This window comes from Thamnophis elegans, chromosome 11 (genome assembly GCF_009769535.1).
Source record: "Thamnophis elegans isolate rThaEle1 chromosome 11, rThaEle1.pri, whole genome shotgun sequence".
NCBI classification, from domain to species: domain Eukaryota; kingdom Metazoa; phylum Chordata; class Lepidosauria; order Squamata; family Colubridae; genus Thamnophis; species Thamnophis elegans.
In genome coordinates, this window is record NC_045551.1 from 33155864 (window position 1) to 33176369 (window position 20506).

The following is a 20506-nucleotide window of genomic DNA, read 5'->3' on the forward strand; positions in this document are numbered from 1 at the left end:
AATAGAAAAGCCATGCTCTTACAAAACATGAGGGAAATTTACTTCCGGAGCGCGTCCTTTTTTTTAAAAAATGGTTTCAGAGGCATCCGCTTGCAGCCATCTGCCCTTACTAAAGATGATGGAATGGTCCCAGCCCGTCCCTTCCCTGTGAAGTTCTTTGTAAAATACCGTATGGGTTAGTCCCTTGCCCTTATCCAAGATGGCTACTCTTCCGTTCCCATTTTTATTTTTTTATTTTTGGGTGCGTCACCGGAGGGGCGGAGCCGATCTCGAAGCACGGCCTCCGGCCCTCCTTGCTTATTGATGCGCGCGGAGCCGAGGGTGTGTCCGCGTGTGTCATGTGCGCGCGCCGAATGCTCGCGCCCGGGCCGCGGCTGCCTCCGGCACGCGCCCAACGACAGAGGGAGGAGTGAGCGAGCGAGCGAGAGACGCGGCAAAGAACCGCCTCGCGCACCCTACGGGCCAAAGAGGGGCCCGCAGACAGACGCGGAATTCTCAGGCGCTGAGGCGGCAAGAGCGTGATGGCGGCGACGGCAACGACGGCGGTACCAAGGCTGAAATGGGAAGCGACTCCGCGCTCCGCCGGGTCCTCCTCTCTTCCCGTGGCGACCGAGAGCCTAGCGTCGACGACGGCGGTCCCCTGGCTAGGAGTAGCGCTGCGGTTATTGGTCGCGCTGCTTCTCAACGCGGCCCGGGCCGACAAAGAAGGTGAGGAAGAAGCTGCCTATGGATATACCTCCTTCGGGGGCGTTTGTTAACCGAGCATCGTCCCCTTAGCTAGAGCGGCCCGGTGGGGTGTGGTGGGGGGATCCGAGGGACGCGGGCGATGCCTTCGGAGCCCCTCTCCCTCCTCCTTCCCCAGGTAGTTAAACATCCAGGATTTCAGCGGGTTTCTTCCTTTTTATTTCCTGGCCGTCCCTCTTGTTGGATGGTCCCGTGCAGTTGTTATCTGCGGGTGATCCCCAATGATTTCCGTAACATCGCGTCAGTGTTGTTAGTTAGCAGGAATACAACCAATACTGTTTCTACCCTCCCAAAGTTTCTGCATCTTGGGTGCCGCCGTTCCCTAAACCGCTTGCCTCTGCTTTTCACCCTTCTCGAAGGCCCCTTAACGATTTCTTCTCGGAAATAATTTATTTCATTTTCTTCTTTCTTGGTGCTGCTGTAGTTCTGTCTCGTCCCCTCCCAGCCCGGGCTGCCAACTCACTGCCCGGCCCTGTTAGTTGCTCCACCCGGCTTGGGACCTGCCTCCCCTGGGCTTTGACTTTCCCCACTTTGTAGCCGGGCCGTAGTAGCTGAAGCTGTGCTTGTTTGACAATAAAAAAATGAAGTTGCTTTATTTTATTTTATTATTCTCTTGTGTTTTATACCGGCGATCGGAATGGAAGACGACTTGCTCTTTAGCCTCTCGACTAAATTCTAAAAGCTGAAACAGTTACTGCACCATTTACAGCCAACGTTAGACTTGGCTTGCTTGTTTAAAATTATTTTATTCTAAACTATTTCTTCAGGCCACCCTAAGCTTCCTTTATCTATAGCTTTCCTTCCTGTCCCCCCAATGGAGATATTTGTGAAAGTATAAATAGTGTAATACTTACTACCTTTGCTGCTAGGTTTATGATGGGTGGGAGTGATACCTGGTTATTGTAAAGAAGCATGTATTCAGGTTATGAAGAAATTTCTAGACTAGAAGGTATAGAGAGAGTCTTATCATTTACACTTGGTCTTGGCTCTAGTGGTTGATGCCAATCCAAGAGGAACATGAAATGAGGGAAATGTCCCCTCAAGTTTCCATTCCACAAACGTATATTAACATGTTTGGACATTTGTAAATTGGAACTTCTAATTTGTTTTAATGCTTATATTTTGCCGCTGCTTATGTATAAAATATAAATCATTATTTAAGGCTTTATCACTACTGGGGGAGAGTTTTGGCCCTGTTATCAGTGGGTTGTTTGTTTGTCAGCTGATTTTTTGCAGCAACCAGAGAAGTGGCTTTAAGCCAGGAGTTTTAGCCACAGAAAGTAATCATAGCAGGTATTCTTGGAGAAGGAGCATATGAAACAAATTGCTACATTTGAACATTTTTCTAATGTTCTAATGTATTTGATAACAATGTTTAATCACATTATGAAGATGAATCAAGATAAAATATTTAAAAATCTAATGAAGAGTCTAAATTTTAATTTAATCAGGGAAACTTTGATTAAGGAACTAGAACTTGTATTGACTACTGATTAAAAATTGTCAGAAAATAAAATGTCCATTATATTTCTGCTTTCTGACTCTATAGCTGATTTTGCAGACTGGTTCTTGGCTTGTGAATGGCTTGTGTAGATTCTGTTTGAATAAGTTGCTACTTCATTCTGTCTTAATAATGTGCCCTCACTTGCCTTGCCTTCATGCGTTGCCTGGAACTTGCAAAGTCAGCAGTTAACTCATTGTTAATTTCCTGCCTTCTGGTTGGTTTGTTTGTTTGTTTATGTAAAGCATTTATATTTGTGCCCAATTCAAACATGAAATTTTGGGATGCATACAATAAAAAACAAATATAAAATACAAAATAATATATACAATCAGATATAAACAATTGGCAGCCAGGAACTTGGATTTATTGCCTTCTTTCTTTATAAGAACTCTAATCAATCTTACCCAAATGCTCAAGGAAAGATCAGGTTTTCACTGCCTTTGTAAAGGCCTAAAGAACTGGGGCCCACCATAGGGTTGAGTGGAAATAACTCTAGAGGGCAAGTACTGCCCTGGGAATGATATCCCCCTTAGGTCTCATCAGATGACATTATTTTAAGAATGTACCTACTTCAAAGTGTGCCCACCATATGGGAGCATTTGGAATGAGTAGATGCCATTGGGAGAAAGTGGTGCTGCAAATAATCTGTGCCACATAGTGTCTTAAGGGTGATAACCAGCTTCTTAAATCCCACCCAAAAGCCTATAGGAAGCTTTTATTTTAATTAATTGTAGCTTCTAGATAGTTTTCTGGGCAATCCTATATAGAGATTATTGTAGCAGACCAATGAGATGACTAAGTATGAGTGACTGCAAGTGGAAATTGGCATGTTGGTGTACAAGATTAAGTTATGAAAATGTCTCTAGTAGTTTATAGTAGTTTCCAGGCATACTATTTGAAATTGATACTTGTATCAAAAGCTGGCATATCATTGTTCAGAAGTCTTGACATGATATTTGATATTTCATAGCTACTGAGAACAAATATTTCTACTTCTGCATATCCATTTGAATAGGTCTATGCTTCCAGTAACTTCTGATATAGAAAGCAAGCTTTTTATTTAAGGCATTTTGGATCCTCTACTCTGCATTCTTTAATGAAATTTATAAGGCATTTCCATCAGTTGTCTTATTTCTTTAAAAAAGATACAGAAGATATTCTTATGCTGGTACACTTTTTCAAGCTATCAGACTTTAACTGGATTGTTTGCTTATCAGAATCTATTTTGGTCTTGTGACTTGGAAATTCATTACTTTTAATTTTGAGTTATAATGTTTGATATTGATAAATGTAGATACAATTAGACAATTACTTGCACGTTGATTTAGATTTTTAAATCAAATTTTACATACAAGTTTTAGTAAAAAGGGGAAAACGTATTTAGAATTGTATATCTTGAATTTGAATTCTTTTCCAATAAAGATAAAGGATTCCCTGTCCAGTCTAGTCTGGCTCTAAAGTATGGTCGTCATCTCTGCCAAGAGAGCCAGCATTGTCTGAAGACATTTTCTGTGGTCATTTGACCAGCATGGCTATACATCAAAGTTGCATGGAATGCTGTTATCGAAGTGGTACCCATTAATCTATTCGTGTTTGCATGCTTTCGAACTGATAAGTGGACAGGAGCTGGGGCAGGAATGAGAGCTCATCCCATTGCATGCCACTTGGGTCTCAGATCCAGGCTGTCAGCTTTTCAGCTAGCCAAGCTAGGCTGTCAGGCCTGCAATTATATTCCTTTTAGAATTTTGGCCTGCCACACTTTCTCTTATTTCATTATGCTGTTTCTTTAGTATAGTCGATGGGAGGGGGGAATAGAAGGAGTAGGATTGTGGAATGTATTATTTTCATTCTTTACTAGAAGCCAAGGTCATCCTTTGTCTCCGCACTTTCATACCTGACCGGAAGCAGCTGGGTGGAGACGCCAGCATGGAAGAAGAAGATTGGACCATGTGATGGATTGTGGGTGTGGGGACAAGATCATGAACTTTTAACTGGGTGGAATTCTGATGTCATTTCCAGTATTGGAATTCCATAGCAGGATGCCAACATGCCTGTCTTATTAAATTGGAATTTTAAGGATAGTTTTGCCTTTGACTCTGATTTAATTCTGCATGGTATTTGGAATGCTGACATAGGCGTCTTTAACTGGTGAGCCATTGCGCCCCTTCTTTTAATGTAGATAGACAAATTGAAAGGTATACTTATATTGCCTGTGACCTGACGAGATGCAGCACAAAGCAACTTCCTGTACCTCTGAAAATGTCAGCCACAACTGCTGGCAAGACAAGGAAAAAAAAAACTAGATCACAACTATTCAGCCTGAAATCTCATCATTGTTTCAGACTAAAACATACTTTGAAGATTGCGTTTAACTTTCTTGATTAAACTGCTAACAACATTAAGACAATAGTGGCAGGATGGACATTTATCTGCTTTATCTGAATAACAGGTTGTATTGCACTTGGAGGAAACAAAACTGATTCAATGATACATGTGTTGGTAACCTTAAGGCTAGACTACTGCAATGTATATTTCATGCAACAGTTTTCAAAGATTGCCCAAAAATTGCAGTTGGTCCAGAATGCAGTGATAGAAGGCAAGTGTCATTTCTTGGAGATGCCATATTGTTCCTATGTTGGAAGAATTCACTACTACCACCGTAGTTGCCTATACTCAGTTTATTTAACTGTTCCTCAGAGTTCCTTTAGTTTCCAGTCCCTTGATAATCTTGGAGGCCATCTGAACAAGCTTTGGTGTGTTGAAGATTTTTTTTTAGATGTCTATGCCCAGAATGGAATACAATCTTGACCTCATTTTGGGCAATGTCAAAATCCTAGGGTTTCACAAGAACCTGATCGGACTTCTTAGAAAGATAGTATTAACTCAATTTTCTTCATTATCTTTATCATTTAATAAGTGGTCCAGGATTTCTTTTTATTTTTATTTTTAAACCCCAACATTGTAAAACTTGAAAAAGTTTGAAAAACTCTGTGTTAGTGGGTGGGTGGGTGAAGAGAGGAAATACTTTGGATTCCTGAATTGAAGAGCTAGGTGAGCTCCTAAATGGTCACTTCTAATTATTAATATTCTATTAATTTATGCCTGTGGTCCACTCTCAGGCTTGCCATAATTTAACTCATGATACAGATTCAGATGTCATTTGGGATATAATTGTATTTTAAACTGTGATTATGAAACTGAAAACAGATCAGGATAGAATTCCACTTTAGACTGCATGTTAATTTGTTCATGTTTCCTCTCTCTTTCCTATTTTATTCTTTCAATAATACTGCTCATTCAGCATACTGTATTTTTCGGGGCATAAGATGCACCTCCCCCCCCCAAAGGGTGAAAATCTGGCTGCGTCTTATACACTAAATACAGCCATTTTTGTCCTTCTGAAACCCTGTTCCACGAATCCCATTTTTTGCAAAAATGGATGTGCAGAGGGTTTAGGAGGCCTGCAAAGTGCTCCTGGGGGCTGGGGAGGGCAAAAACATGTGAAAATGGGCCCATTTTTTCACAAAAACGGTGTTTTTGTCCTCCCCAGCCCCCAGGAGCATTCTACAGGCCTCCCAAATATTCTGCATGCCCCATTGTTCGCCTCCCAAACCCTCCATGTGTTGCATTTTGGCCCTTCCCAGCCCCCAGGAGCACTTTGCAAGCCTCCTAACTCTCTGCATGCCCCATTTTTCACAAAAAACAGTACATGCAGAGAGTTTGGGAGGCCTGCAGAGTGTTCCTGGGGGCCGGGGAGGGCAAAAACGTTTTTTTTTTATTTACCTCTTCAAAATTTTGGTGCCTGTTATATTCCGGTGCATCTTATAGTCTGAAAAATACGGTATGCACTTGATGATTGTCTATAGTTTTGTAGTAGATCTTTCTTATCAAACTGTTAGTGTTTTATTGTCATTGCTGGGTATGGTATTATAGTATAACTACTGTTTCTTTTATAACTGGTCTAATAGTTAAGGCATCAGAATAGAAACCAGGTGACTGTGATTTCTAGTCCTGCCTTAGGCATGAAAGCCAGCTGAGTGACTTTGGGCCATTCTCTCTCAGTCCAACCCACCTTACATGGGGTTGGGGAAAATAAGAAGAGAAAGGAGTATTTGGTATGCTTCACGATTTATATCCCACTTTGTTTACAAAAATATTAAATATTAGATATAAATAAATAAAACTTATTTTGTTATACATCCCTGAAATTTATTTCTGGCTCCTTTTAAACCACTATTAAAAATTTAAATCATATCTATATTCAAGGACTGTCTACAAATTTTGTCTTTTAAACAATTCATTGTTTTTAAATTATAGATGAAATAATATACAATATTGTTTTTTATTTTATCAAAGTATATTAATACAAAACCTATGTTACTCATGCATAAACATTGATATAATTGTTTTTTAAAATCCATTTCTCTATGAATTGTTAATAAGATAACAGAAAAATGGGAAAACTGATATGTCCATGCTAATTTACATAAGGAAGAAATATAGCAAAAGCAATGTAATGCAATTACTGTAGATTCTTCATCTTATCCCAGTACCTTTATGTGTTTCTTTAATTGTTATTTAACAGCTGGGAACTGGCTCATAGATACATTCAAATATGTCTTTTGGTTGGTTGAGGACTTGTCTCGCTGTGAATACTGTATCTAGCTATTATACTGAAGTTTTTTGCATTGCCTGAGAAAGAATTCACGGCGGCACGTGACATATCGGGACTTCTCCCCCTTCGCTAAACCAGGCGGGGGCAGGGCCAGCATGTGATGTACCTGGCCCATGGGCCACAAGTTTGACAAAAAAACAAATTAATGATGAGCAACAGAATAAAATACTGGCACTAGCCAGAGGGTTTTAAGACTTGAATATTTGTGATTTTAAGAATAGTTTGGTAGAACTTGAATGGATGATTGTTTGGGCAGATCTCTTAGGACAAGCTGATCTGCTTAAACAGCAAATGGAAGCCATGGCCTACTTTAACTAAAATGCCTTGATGATAGTAACTAATGCTCTAATCACCACTTGGTTGGATTGTTATAACATGCTCAAAGGGGCTAACTTTGGAGATATTGAGGATTGCAGCTGGTGTAAAATGCAATGACTAGATTGCTAACTAGATAAGCTGGACAGGCAGGAATAATACCTATTTTGAAATTGCTGCATTAGTTGCCAGTAGTTTCTAGGCTTAAAACAAAGTACAGGTTATTACCTTCAAAGGCATTTCTGGTGCAGCATCAGGATTTATCAGGAAATGCCTTGGCAGAATTAAACTTGACTGTCTGATTAAGTCATTAAGAGAGGATATATTTCAGGTCCCTCCTCTATATGATATGTATTATCAGGTGCAAGCCTTCTCAGTGGCATCTCCCACTTTATGGAATACCCTTCTCCCAGTAGAACACAAAACCCCAAATCTGCTGGCATTTCTTAAACAAGAAAAATAATTGGTTTGAGCATTTGTTCAGCCCTTAGATTTGCGGATTTATGAAGTTTACTGATGGGTTTCTAGTTTTTTTTTTATTGTCATATTGTCACTGTATTTTTTGGTGTATAAGACACACTTCTCCCCTCCCTGCAAAAGTGGGCGGAAATGTCTGTGCGTCTTATAGAACTAATGTTGCCAAAGCCCCACCCACCCGACGGCCCCTACACTGGCCTCTGCCCCCCAGCAATTTGCCTCTTTGCAGCAAACAGCCTGGTCAGCTTCATCACAGCCTGATTTAGCATGAACAGCTGATTGGTGGTTAGATGAACCTCCCGGAACAGTGCTGATCAGCTTTTCCAGGCTCTGGAGATTGCCACCGCTCATAGTCACCATCTCCGTGGGCCCCATTTTTGGCCTCTGCATGCCCTGTTTTTGGCTTTCACGCATTCCATTTTCTGCCTCTGTGCACCCCATTTTCGGCCTGTTCCAGGCAGCGGGAATAGATGCCGGCGGCAATCCCTGCCACATGGAACAGACCGAAAATGGGGCACTTGGAGGCCGAAAACGAGGGGCATGGAGGCAGCAGCTATGTGCGGTAGCGATCCCCGCAGCCTGGAACAGCTCCAACTGCCAATCAGCTGCTCATGCTAATTCAGACTATGCTGAAGCTGACCAGGCTGTTTGCTGCAAGGAGGCAAATTGCTGAGAGGCAGAATTTTTTTTCTTGTTTTCCTCCCCAAAAGTTAGGTGAGTCTTACAGACCGGATCATCTTATAGCCCAAAAAATATGGTAATTTACTACTTCATTAAATTTGTGCCATCAATCTCGTAAGAGACGAATCTGGGCAGCTTACAAACATTAAAACTAGTACACATTGAAATAATAAAACAAAAAAACAATAAATAATACCGGTAAAAGATGGAGAGAAGAGGAACACAAAGGATACCTGATGAGGTGACAGAGAAGTCTCTTCCTGAAAAGTGGAAAATTCTTGACTGATGTAGTCTGCAGCAAGCTCCCTCTACTGACACAGGTTGGCCAATCCCAATGAGGTGAGATGGTTCTTCAGCTAACTTGGTCCCATGGCTTGAATTGTAGCTGGAAACAAATAGTAGCCAATGCAACTTGCAGAACAGTGGTGTAACATGGGCCAAACTAGGGGCCCCAAGAACTGCCTTATGTGCTAGTTGTAGCTTCCGAATACTGAATCCTGACAGGAAGGGGTCCAAATAATCAATTTCTTCCTCGAAACTGCCAAGCAACCATCTTCTCTATCATATTCCTTCAAACGGGAAGGTTGGAAACTAGACAACAATTGTCCAGACAAATGGGGTGAAGAGCTGGGGTTTCTAGAAGGGGAAAAACCAGGGCCTCCTTAAAAGACCACAGGAATGTCCCTTCCTGCAGTGAATGCCCCTTTCTTCAATGAGGTGCAGTGCAATGAATGTCCCTTCCTTCAATGAGGAGGGCTAAAGATCTAATTGACAGGTTGAGGCACTGACAGCATTGAGGATCCTGTTCACTTTATCAAAATCGAACTGTTCCCATATAACTGGGTAAGGCCTATTATCAGGCATATCACATATAGGAACGTCACACATAGGTTCCAACTGGGAATGAATCTGAATAACTCTGTCAAGTGTTAAAGAAATTCCTCTGTGCAACCCTGAAGATGATCATCTCGGCCCCCCTGTCCCAGGAAGGACTAGGTAATCCTGAACAAGGCAACATTCTGTGATTGCAATGGGTAGAGAAATAATGATGCCTTGTCACTCTTACTGCAACAAACTATGCCTTAAAAGTCATTTCCAGTCAGAGCTATCTTTTATCTAGGCGTGTCTTAACCCTTTTCAAGACCCACAGCTCCTCTATAAACCATAGAGTATGGTGGGTGTGAATAGTCAAGAGAGATCGCACAGGCGCAATCCTGTTCAAAGCCTCAGATGCTCTTTGATTCCAGGACTTTATCAGAGCTTTGGCAGGACTGTGCAGTGAAGCCCTGGGATATTCCCCAGTCCCTCCTGGAACCCATTTGGGTTCATCATTTGCTGGGGACAGATCACTCATATGGGTCCAGGAGGGAGGCAGCATAAGGGATTCTCAGGGACACCAAGGCGTGATCTGAACAGGACAAGGGAGAAGCCAACAGGTTTCACGCACACCCCAGCTCGTTGCCATTGCTCCGATATGAAAATTATATTTGGTCTGTGGTGACTATCCTGAATCGAATATGAGAGGATCTGAGATAGGCCCATGGCTGCCATGATAGTCATGAACACCTGGGCCACTTCTAAGATCAAACTCAGAAGTGGTTGATTAAACTCTCCCAGAACAATAAGCCTGGGGAACTCCACTGCCAGCCCCGATATTCAGGCAGAGAGGTTGCTACCCACAGGAAGGCTGGTTACAATAGTTCCATTTTTGTTTTGCCTTTGTTGTACTGCACCCACAATTGATTAGAATTGAGCAAGTTTTAAATAAGGTAAAATAAATAGATTACAAAGTTCACTTGAATGAATTTTTTGTTTCTTTTTCTTACAGCTTTTATCCAATCAGATAGCATAATAGAAGTCTTACGCTTTGATGAAGGAGGCTTATTACAGGTAAATATTTACTATTAAATAGAATTATATAGTAACATTTCTTCAAATAGTCTGCTTTACTACTTACATTATTTTCTTTAATAAATAAAAAACAATGGTGGAACAACTGGTCAGACTTGATTTCCTTTTCAAATGGTCTCTTGCAAGTCTGCTGTGTTATTTTGCCAATAAGCACATTTCAGCAGGTGTCTTTTTTGATGTCGAGATAAAATTTTAAGTGACTAGCTGCATTTTTGGTGAACTCCCCAATTCCAAAATGATTTTATGAAATATCTTTTTAATTAGTTACAGTGCTGAATTGAACTTATATAGCTTGTTTATTTTGACTTATTACTCAGCTAACCATGGTTAAAACAAACCATAGCAAATTATGTGAAGTTACCTGATATTTGTTAGTTTGTTTTGAGAGGGAATTGTTTTAAAAATTTGTATTTCACTACTCATTTCAAATGATGCTATTATAAAAGAATTTACAGGTAGTCGTTTAATTACATCAGGGGTGTCAAAGTCCGAGGGGCAGATCCAGCCTGCAGGGTGCTTAGATGTGGCCCATGGGGCCGTCCTGGAAACAGCAAAGGACCAGCCCATTGTGCCTCTGCCAGTGAAAATGGAGGCCATTGCAGCTGAAAACATAGTTCACAAGGACTGTGTGCGGCCCTCCCGGGATCTATTTTCACTGGCAGAGGGTTGTAGGAGGATGTCACAACTGGAAATGGAGCTGGGGAGTCAGTTTTCACTGGCAGAGTGCTCAGGCCACCAAAGGCACCCCCGACATGAGTGATGTCAGCTGGCCATGCCCACCCCGCCCCCCCAAGATCAAAGACAACGCAAATGCGGCCCTTAATGAAATCGAGTTTGACAACCCTGACTTACCACAACTCATTTAGTGATTGTTTGAAGTTATAATGGCACTGAAAAAAAATGAGTTATGACCATTTTTCACAACCGTTGCAGCATTCTCATGCTCACATGATCATTTGCTTGGCAAATGACTCATTTTTATGACGGATGCAATATCCTAGGGTTACGTGACCTTCTGAAGTCTATGGAGAAGTTTCACTTAACCATTTTACTAATTTAAGAACTATAGTGATTCACTTAACAGTGGCAAGAAAAGACATAAAATATGCAAAACTCACTTAACAAATTTTTTACTTCACAACAGAAATGTTGGACTCAATTTTGGTCATAAGTTGAGGACCACCTGCATTTGATTTCAAAATAGTTTTTAAAATTATTTTACCCTCATGAAAAGGGGATGATTCTTTTTTATATTTAATGAGCGCATTTTTGGCAAGACTTTATATAGCCGTGTTATAGTTGTTTCTCCTTGAGCGTCTTCATTCTTCATTTACCATTTTTTGGAGGCTGTTTTCCACTTTCCGTTTCACGCTGCTAGCTATGTCTTTTCTCCTGTCAGAAAACTAGCATTATGATGGATGAAGGAGGCTTGAGTCAGCATGGGGGGAGAAGGGGAATGTGTCTCACAGCATACAGGTAGTCCTCGAGTTAATTTAGTGACTGCTCAAAGTTACAACGGCACTGAAAAAAGTGACTTATGACTGTTTTTAACACGTACAACCAATGCAGCATCCCTGAGAATGTAGACTGGGAGCGATACACACATCCCTCCGGGTCTCCATTTACAGTGGCAAAGAACTTTCCTCAAAGCCTTTGCCACCAAGAATGGAGGCCCGGAGGGATGCGTGCTCCCCTCCCAGCTTTTGCTCTTGGCGGCAAAGGCTTTTTCCAACAACAGCAAAATGCTTTGCAAATGGAGGAAAGGCTTCATTGTTTGAGGCCTTCCCTCTGTTTGCAAAGCCTTTTGCCACAGATCTCATCCAGGCCTCCATTTGCAGGACTAGGTCATAAGTAGTTGGGAGTGAGTGGGTTATATTATAATTTCGAACGGTTGCTAAGTGACCTGTCATAACTCAATTACCTCTACTCAAAAAAGAATTTTTTATATGATAGAACAGCAAAATTATTTAACACCATATTTATTCAAAGGAAAGGTGTTTTATTTCTGTAAAGCATGACCTTTGAAAAAAGGTTGGTTGTCTTACTTTCTCAGAATACTGGCAGATATTGAAAGGGAAAGTTTGTTTCCTTCTGACCTTGAGTGAGGATTCTAGAAAAAATACTAGGGAATCCAGTGATTGAGTTTCTGTCCATGCATCTGCAGAGTTTTTTTAGTCTTCACTTTCAGTAGGGTAAAAACAATTTAAATGGCTTCCTTCTTTCTTCTTATCTCTTACAACTTTCAAATAGCATAACCTTATTCAAATATTGCCAAAAGGTTCAACCTCACTACTGTAACTCTAATATTGAAGATATGTCAGCCCCACCCTAGTAAAATATTAACTCTTTTTATAATTCCTGACAAGCACTTTCCTCTACTTTCTCTTTCAGTTACCTCATTTTTATTTAATCAGTTCTCTTTCCCCTCAGGGCTGCTATCCTTTATAATTTCCTCCCCCCTTTCTGCTAAGAAGGAAAGAAATTTGCTTCTAATTTTACACACACACACACACACACACACACACACACACACACACACACATATCCATCAGTGGGTTTTACTGTCATATCAAAAATTATAATACTTATTTCTCCAGTGCACTGCTCGGAGAGTCCAATGCTGGGTTAACACAGCCTATCTGCCCTTGGACTGAGTGATGTTTTTCTGTTGACCACGCCTCCCTTTGCCTCTGCATGCTCAGTTTGAAAACTCAGTCCGCCCGTTGGGACTATTTTGGGAGTGCTCCAGTGTGAGGTCAGATAGGCTGGATGTTTCCCACATTGGACCACGTTTATATATTCTGTGATTGAAGAATTATACAGTCGTTGGAAGGACTGTCAGAATTTAAAGTTAGATCCTCTGGTGAATTTAAATCCTTTGAAGGTTTGTGTCGCATTGAGAGGGCACCCGGGCTTCCCCTGCAGCAGCTGGTCGCAAGCGCTCCAGGGGCCTGGACCCCCACCCAGCGGATGCTGGCGGGCGGCAGGGGCGGTGGGAGACTATCCCCACCAGAGCCCAAAGGCTTCTAAAGCCCCAGACGACGTTCAGGGAGCCTGCAGGCCTTTTCGCCGCTGGCCACGTCGGTCTCCAATCTGCCCAGCAACAGCGGCGACGGTTAAACCGGCTGTCAGGGGCGAAAAAGAGCTTTTCAGGCAGGGGGGGATAGACATCAAGACAGATCCTCTTTCGGTTCTCATGCCAACCAATCCCAGTCTTCCTTTCGGAGGCCATTCCGAGGAGGCGGAAACAACAGTGGTAGCTCCCGACCTATTCGTAAAGGAAAGTGACGGTCGCAGGGATCCTCCCATCGGAGGTCGGCTGCGGCTGTATGCCGACAGGTGGGAGGAGATAACATCGGACAAGTGGGTCCTCAACACCATTCAGAGGGGCCTTGTCCTGGACTTTCTAACCTTCCCCCAGAGGAAGTTTCTTCACTGCCCTACCCCCAGGAACCCAGAAAAGAGGGAGCGCATGAGAGCAGAAATCTGCCATCTCCTAGAGATAGAGGCGATAGAGCCAGTCCCCAGGGATCAGCAGGGGAGGGGCTTCTACTCTATCCTCTTCCTTGTGCCCAAGAGCTCAGGTTTCATGGACATTTCATATCCATTTTGTAATCAGGACATGATGATTAAACTTTAAGTATACTTGGTTAAAATAATCAAGTCAGTATAAAAAAGAAAGTAGTGAAACTATAACTGACAAAACACTGCATAAGCAATATTATAAATTATATGTAGATCATATGTCAAGTTAAAAAAATAAATATAAAATCATTTTTTTAAAGTGAAACAATTTATGTATAAAGTTGAGTCTATACATATTCCTAATATATACTCCTAGGATGCCCTTGTATGTAGGATGAGCATTGTTCTTTTTTCTCCTATTTTCTAGGCAAAAACTTCTATTTTTATCTCAGTACTACTGAGTTAAATTAAAATGGGTGAAGGGCCCGTTTGTAGTGGTTAATGTGCTTGCCTAGAAACCAGGAGACTATGAGTTCTAATCCTGTCTTAAGCAGGAAAGCTGCCTGGGTAACTTTGGGCCAGTCACTCTTTGGCAGCCTAACCCACCTCACAGGACTGATGTTTAAGGAAAAGAGGAGAAAGGAGTGTTATGTATGTTCATCGCCTGGAGTTACTTAAAGGTAATAAACGCAGGGAAAAAGTCTAATAAATAAATAGCTTTTGATGAGGAATTTTGTCATAATACATAGTACAATAAAAATGTACATGCTTTACTTAACAACTACAACATGGAGAATGGATTGCGGTCATCAAGTGAGGCAATTATTTCGGTGCATTGTTTAACAACGGCAGGTTCCATTTCAGTTGTAAGTTGAAGACTTCCTGTAATGGATAGAGAGCGGATATTCAGTTCTAAATAATTTGAATATTTAGAAGTAATTTCTTTTAAAAATGCTTTACAATTGAACTTTTCTATTCTTTTTTAGACTGAGACAGCTATTGGTCTCAATTCATATCAACAGAAAAGGTAAGTTGTTTGCTATAATAGAATATTTGATTTAGTTAAGCAGTTTTTTCAATATCTTTTGTAATTTGAATTATTTTGACAGTTTGATAAATCTACCACATTGTCTCCAATTATTACTTTTTAAAATCCATTATGACAGTGGTGGCTAAGAATGCCTTTTATAAGTTTTGAATTGATGCTTCTGTGCAGACATATTGCAACATTGTTTGTAGGTGCTTTGGTAACCATTCACTTACTGCAATCATAGCATGATGGACTACTTTTCAACATAGTTTCTAAACTTCAGTTCATCAAAATGAAAGTTTCAAAGTTTGTAATAGGTTTAACTAATTTAATCATATCACACTTGTTCTTTGTTAGTTGCATTAGCTACCAGTAAATAATCTATTTCCAGGCCCTAAGAAAAGATTTGAATTTTAATTTTTAAAGTTTTGAATGGCTTACAGCTAGGGATGTGCAGCTATTCAGAAGGGGAAAAGGTGCTTTGAAGGGTCTGTGAGCATTCCTCCTTAACGAATATCCCCCCTTTTTCAGCTCTCACTACAGGCACATAGTGCCAGGAAAATACATACTTGAGTTAAGGAACTGAGAACAGGGTATTACATTGTGCAACATTTCCTAAACACAAGTGAATTTCTTCTCAGAATCCCAGAAATTATAAAATTAATCATGTTTTATTAGTAATTAAAAATGTACCTCATAGCAAGCAAGTTTTTCATTTTTTTAAATTTATGTAGTCAGTGACATTGAACTAGCTAAAGAGCAAGATACAAAGGAAAAAAATTACAAATTATAATTAAAAGACTTCAGATTAAATATGGCAAAATATTTTCTACACACATACATACACACATTTTAATTATTTTTTTGCATAGTTATTTTTTTAACATGTCAAAGTTTCATTTTCAATTAAGCGGTGTATTGTCGGTATAAATAGTTTGAAAGATAGTAATAGTATTTACAACAATTTCATTACATTTTAATTAATTCTATAATAATAAAAATAGTAATCATAATATTTACTTCTCTATTTTAACAAATCTCCCTTATTTCATTAAGGTTTTTGTTATATTTCCATGTTTCTAACTTCTGTTTTTGTTATCTAACCATTGATAAGATAAATCCCATACCATAAAATATTCAGTGTGTTCCTTTTACTTAATTGCAAGTGTTAATCTATTTCTGCACGTTCTAATATTTTTTTAATCACATTTTCATCTGTAGGGATCTCTTCACTTTTCCATTGTTGTGCAAATACAATTCTGGCTGCAGTTAATACACATAGGATCAAATATGTATTCCCATTATTATAATTATCTGGTAGCATACCCAATAGAAACATTTCTGGTTTTAAATTAATATGTTGCTTTATAATTTTTTCCAACCATGTATGTATTTTTGTCCAATATTTTTTTGCTTTTGGGCATGTCCACCACATATGATAGTACAAACCAGGTATCTGATGGCATTTCCAGCAGTTAACTGACATATCCTTAAACATCTATGCCAATCTTGAGGGCGAGAAGTGCCATCTATAGAACATTTTATATAAATTTTCTCTATGCAGTTGACATCATTAATTTTTAATTCCTATCCAATAATTTCTGCCACTTATCTAACTAAGAGCCGAGGTGGCGCAGTGGTTAAATGCAGCACTGCAGGCTACTGCTAGATCAGCAGTTCAGCGGTTCAAATCTCACCGGCTCAGGGTTGACTCAGCCTTCCATCCTTCCGAGGTGGGTAAAATGAGGACCCGGATTGTTGGGGGCAATATGCTGACTCTCTGTAAACCGCTTAGAGAGGGCTGAAAGCCCTATGAAGCGGTATATAAGTCTACTGCTATTGCTATTGTTTTCAGCCCATACTGTCATTGTCTCCTTTACTTGTTCATCTTCTATTTTAATATTAATAGATACGTTTTCTCTATTAGTTTTTCATCTGTCCCTATTAGTATCTGATCTAGTTTTGTTAATTCTTTACAAAAACCATACATTTTAGCATCTTTCTCATATCTAGATTGTATCTGCACTTGGGGCCACCACGCTATATCAATCCCTTAACCACACAGTTCCTCTTTAGTTTGTATCTAGTAATATTTCCAGGATTAATAACGTTTGGATGGATCAGTGCCTCCATTGTGGAGATTTGTCAAAAATTGGTATTGTTTCCTTGTATCCCTTACTCTACAAGAAATATGTTTTAGGACTACATTTTAATATTGAAGTTCTTAGGACAAAAAGTCATGAGTTGGTCTCAGTACAGTGTATCTACCTCCTATTCATGGAATGTGGGTAACAGTGGAACAATAGAAAATATTCGTATCTTGGGTTTTAGATTTTGGCAGTGGTTTCTTCTCCGAGCTTGCCATTTAATTCCTGAACTTTTCATTACCAGGCTAGATAACATCAGCAGCCGGACTTCGGTAGAAGTGTCTTGTCCTCGTCCTCTTTAGCCTATATATGTCTTGTGTGCCGGGGTGGTCAGTTGGTTCTGTGATTGGCCATTTGTGCTATGTTTAAATTCTGAGAAGCTGATTGAACATCAATCAGTAGCTTGCAAGATACTTTCCAGTCTAGAGATCCTAGTCTGCATAGAGTGATGTAAATATATTGTTTGCATGGCTAAAGTCTAATATAGGAGTCGGTGGGTGCATGCACGCGCAGGCCCCAACTCGCCAGCCTGGCCGCCTCCTGTGTGCATGCGCACCTGCCGTCACAGGGATGTGCCTGTGCGTGCATGTGGCTGCTGACTCTGTGCATGAGTGCATACTGTGATAGAATGAGCCAGGCCAAAGCTTACTGGAGGGACAGCTGCGGATCCCCTGCTGCCGGACACCTCCCCCCCATGCATAAACACCTGAAATGCTGGTGGTCATCCTGGAAACGGCAAGGGGCCACTGTGCGTGCACACGTGCACCCAGGAGGTACCAGGCCCGGGCCATGCCATGCTGGTGTGCGCACATGTACCTGCATCCTGTGCATACACGCACCTGCCGGACTGTCATGGGCTGAGCCTGTGCGCCCGCTGCTTCCTGTACTAATGCATGCATGCCGGGATTGAGTGGGCCTCACCTAAGTGATGCTGGCCAGCCACTTACCGTTTCCAGGATAACTGCATGGGCAAGATCCGACCACATCACAGGCCGGATCTGGCCCACAGGCCTTAGGTTTGACACCCCTGTCCTACACAGATAGATAGAGCAAATGTAAACATTAAGTATGTTAACTGTGCCTGGGGAAAAGCATATATATATAAATTTTGTTTATATATATAAAAGGTGAAACCTAGAGCATTAATTACACAGTAAAATTGAATTGAATTAATAGAATATTTGGTTCAACAAAGGAAGAGATCATGAACAAGATTTAACAATGGCAATAAGTGATACAGGAAAGAAATTTTAGCAAATGAAACTAAGTGCAAGATTTTCTTTTTTCAATTATTGTAATTAATGAGGAAGTAGTAAATAGCAGTGACAATGATCCTTATCAAATATGAGTACAAAGAGAAGTGGTTGAATCTGTTGCCTACCATCACGTCCCACATTAAGGTCTTAAAACTCCTAACAGACTTCCCCTGATGATAACGAAACCAAATATAACCTGAAATAATGAAAAAGATGGATCTCATTGGCTCATCACTCTTGGGAGAATGGAGTACGGGTCCTTGGAACCTGTATTTTCCAAAGTTGTTTGGGTGCAATGTAGAAGAAATGAAAAAAAAAATGTGTCCCATTGTGGAAGGGTTTACTAAAGCTGGATAAATAAAATAACATTTGTGCAAATGTTGCTAGGAAGGTAATGATAGTATGTGGTTTGTAACTTGTTGAAAGGGGAATAGTGAAAAGTATAATTCTGTTCACTTTGGTGCATACAAATGAAAGTATATGAGAAGAAATTGATTCAAGAACTTGAATCTGGTAGGGATTACTCAAGATATGTAAGTGGGGATAGGGACAAGAATGAATAGGTGATTAATGAATACAGTTGAGTAATGTAACAAGAACACAATATTCATAATTGCATGCAGAAATGTGCAGTCGCTATAAAATCTATTAGAGTGGTTTGGTCATGTAGAAAGAAATCTGATAGCACATCTCATAATATTTTGCAGATGTAATGCTCTAAAAGCTTGTCTGTGCTATAAAAAAACCTCAGATCAACAAAATGTGCATTGTGTACAAACTGGTACAAATTGTGGTTAAAATAATTTACCAGTCCACTAAAAGATTTTAACAAAATAACTATTTCTGAAGCGTATATTTAAAAAGTTGAACAAAAACTAAAACCACAAAAAAGGAAGTTTAAACGAAGTCTCTTAATAGACATACAGGTGCTTGCTAATTTCACTTACTGTTTATTTTTGAAATGTCAGACTTGCAATTTTGAAAAAGGCATATGAACAGTAACAATAAAAAAAATCAACTGTGTTTAATTACTTGATATTAGGGAACTCTAATACTCCGTCTTTTGCAACAAATAATATTTTACAGTTTGCATTTGTCTTCGGTTACATCATAATCGCTAAGTATAAAAGTGTAAGTAAAATCAGATGATAGAATGGTTGGAACTTGTTAAGCAAATTGTTACTTAAGTGCATTTGTAGGGAATTACTTTAGATTTAGATATTTAATTGTAATTGCAATTGATCTAAGATTTTACACTTGCATTCCTATTATTCTCATACCAGGGAGTACAATGGGGCTTATGTCTGAATGCTGAGAGATAACTCTAGTATAGTATAATATTTGTTTAATTTATATAGCTGCCCATCTCAACAAATTACTCTGGTTGGTGAACATCAATTAAAAAATCATCAAACATCACGGGACTTCCGGGGGAGGAGCCTGCCGTCGCTGGTGGCTCAAAGGAGCTGCCCTCAGAGTTCTGGTCTGTATATCTAAAAAATCTATAGATATCTCCCCTTTCAGGCAAGAAAGGGGCAGGGAGGAACTCAGATATCTCCCCTTTCAGGCAAGAAAGGGGCAGGGAGGAACTCAGTCGTTAGAATCTCTTTGTAGTTCACAGCCTTTTGTTTTTCGCTGTGAACGGAAAAGAGGTTCAACAAAGCTGAGTTTTTTTTTTTACTCCAGCCAGATCTTCTCAGCTGTTTTTTTTCAGCTCAAGGCAGGTTGTCCCCCCCCCCTCAGGACAAATCTAAGCTATTTAAAATCAATCCGAGCAGCGACCATTCCTGAGAACCTTTTTTTTTTATTATTATTCAAAATACCAGCTTCAATTTTATAAAAAACTCCTTTGTCTAACTGCTTTTCAAAATGGCGATTTTATAGCTTCCGCATTTGATATATGATATATTTAACTAGCCCCGTTTTCCTGAAGACTTCTCTTTACTAATTGCCAAAAGTTTATTGAAAGTATTTTATCTTAAATCAAGGTGAGCAGAGACTTCGTTTGTTTTCTTTTTTTCTTTTATAATGGCTCCCAAGTCAAAGCAATCTAAACGTCTTTTCAACAATACATCCCAAGTAATTGCTATAAAGCCGCAGCTTTTGCCTTCTACGCCCTCTACTGGAGATTTGTTAACGAAAGAATTTTTTTTTGAAACTCTTAAAGAATTTAGAGCAGAAATGAAGCAACTTGTTTCGGAATTATGTGATAAGCTTGATGCCAAGATTGCTCAAACAAAGGAGAATATGATCGAGGTTATAACTGTAATGACAGATTATATTGCAGGAATGGAAGATAAA

At 40.0% G+C, this 20506-nt stretch overlaps 1 protein-coding gene across 1 annotated transcript in view; it reads left to right on the forward strand.

The window, feature by feature from the left end:
- Nucleotides 1-336: 336 nt before the first annotated feature.
- Nucleotides 337-20506, forward strand: part of TMEM131 (transmembrane protein 131) — a 91234-nt gene continuing 71064 nt past the window's right edge. Inside the window, 3 exon segments of the mRNA XM_032226196.1 lie at nt 337-708; nt 10225-10286; nt 14759-14799. Coding sequence (XP_032082087.1) covers nt 522-708; nt 10225-10286; nt 14759-14799 — 290 coding nt within the window. The 5' untranslated portion in view covers nt 337-521.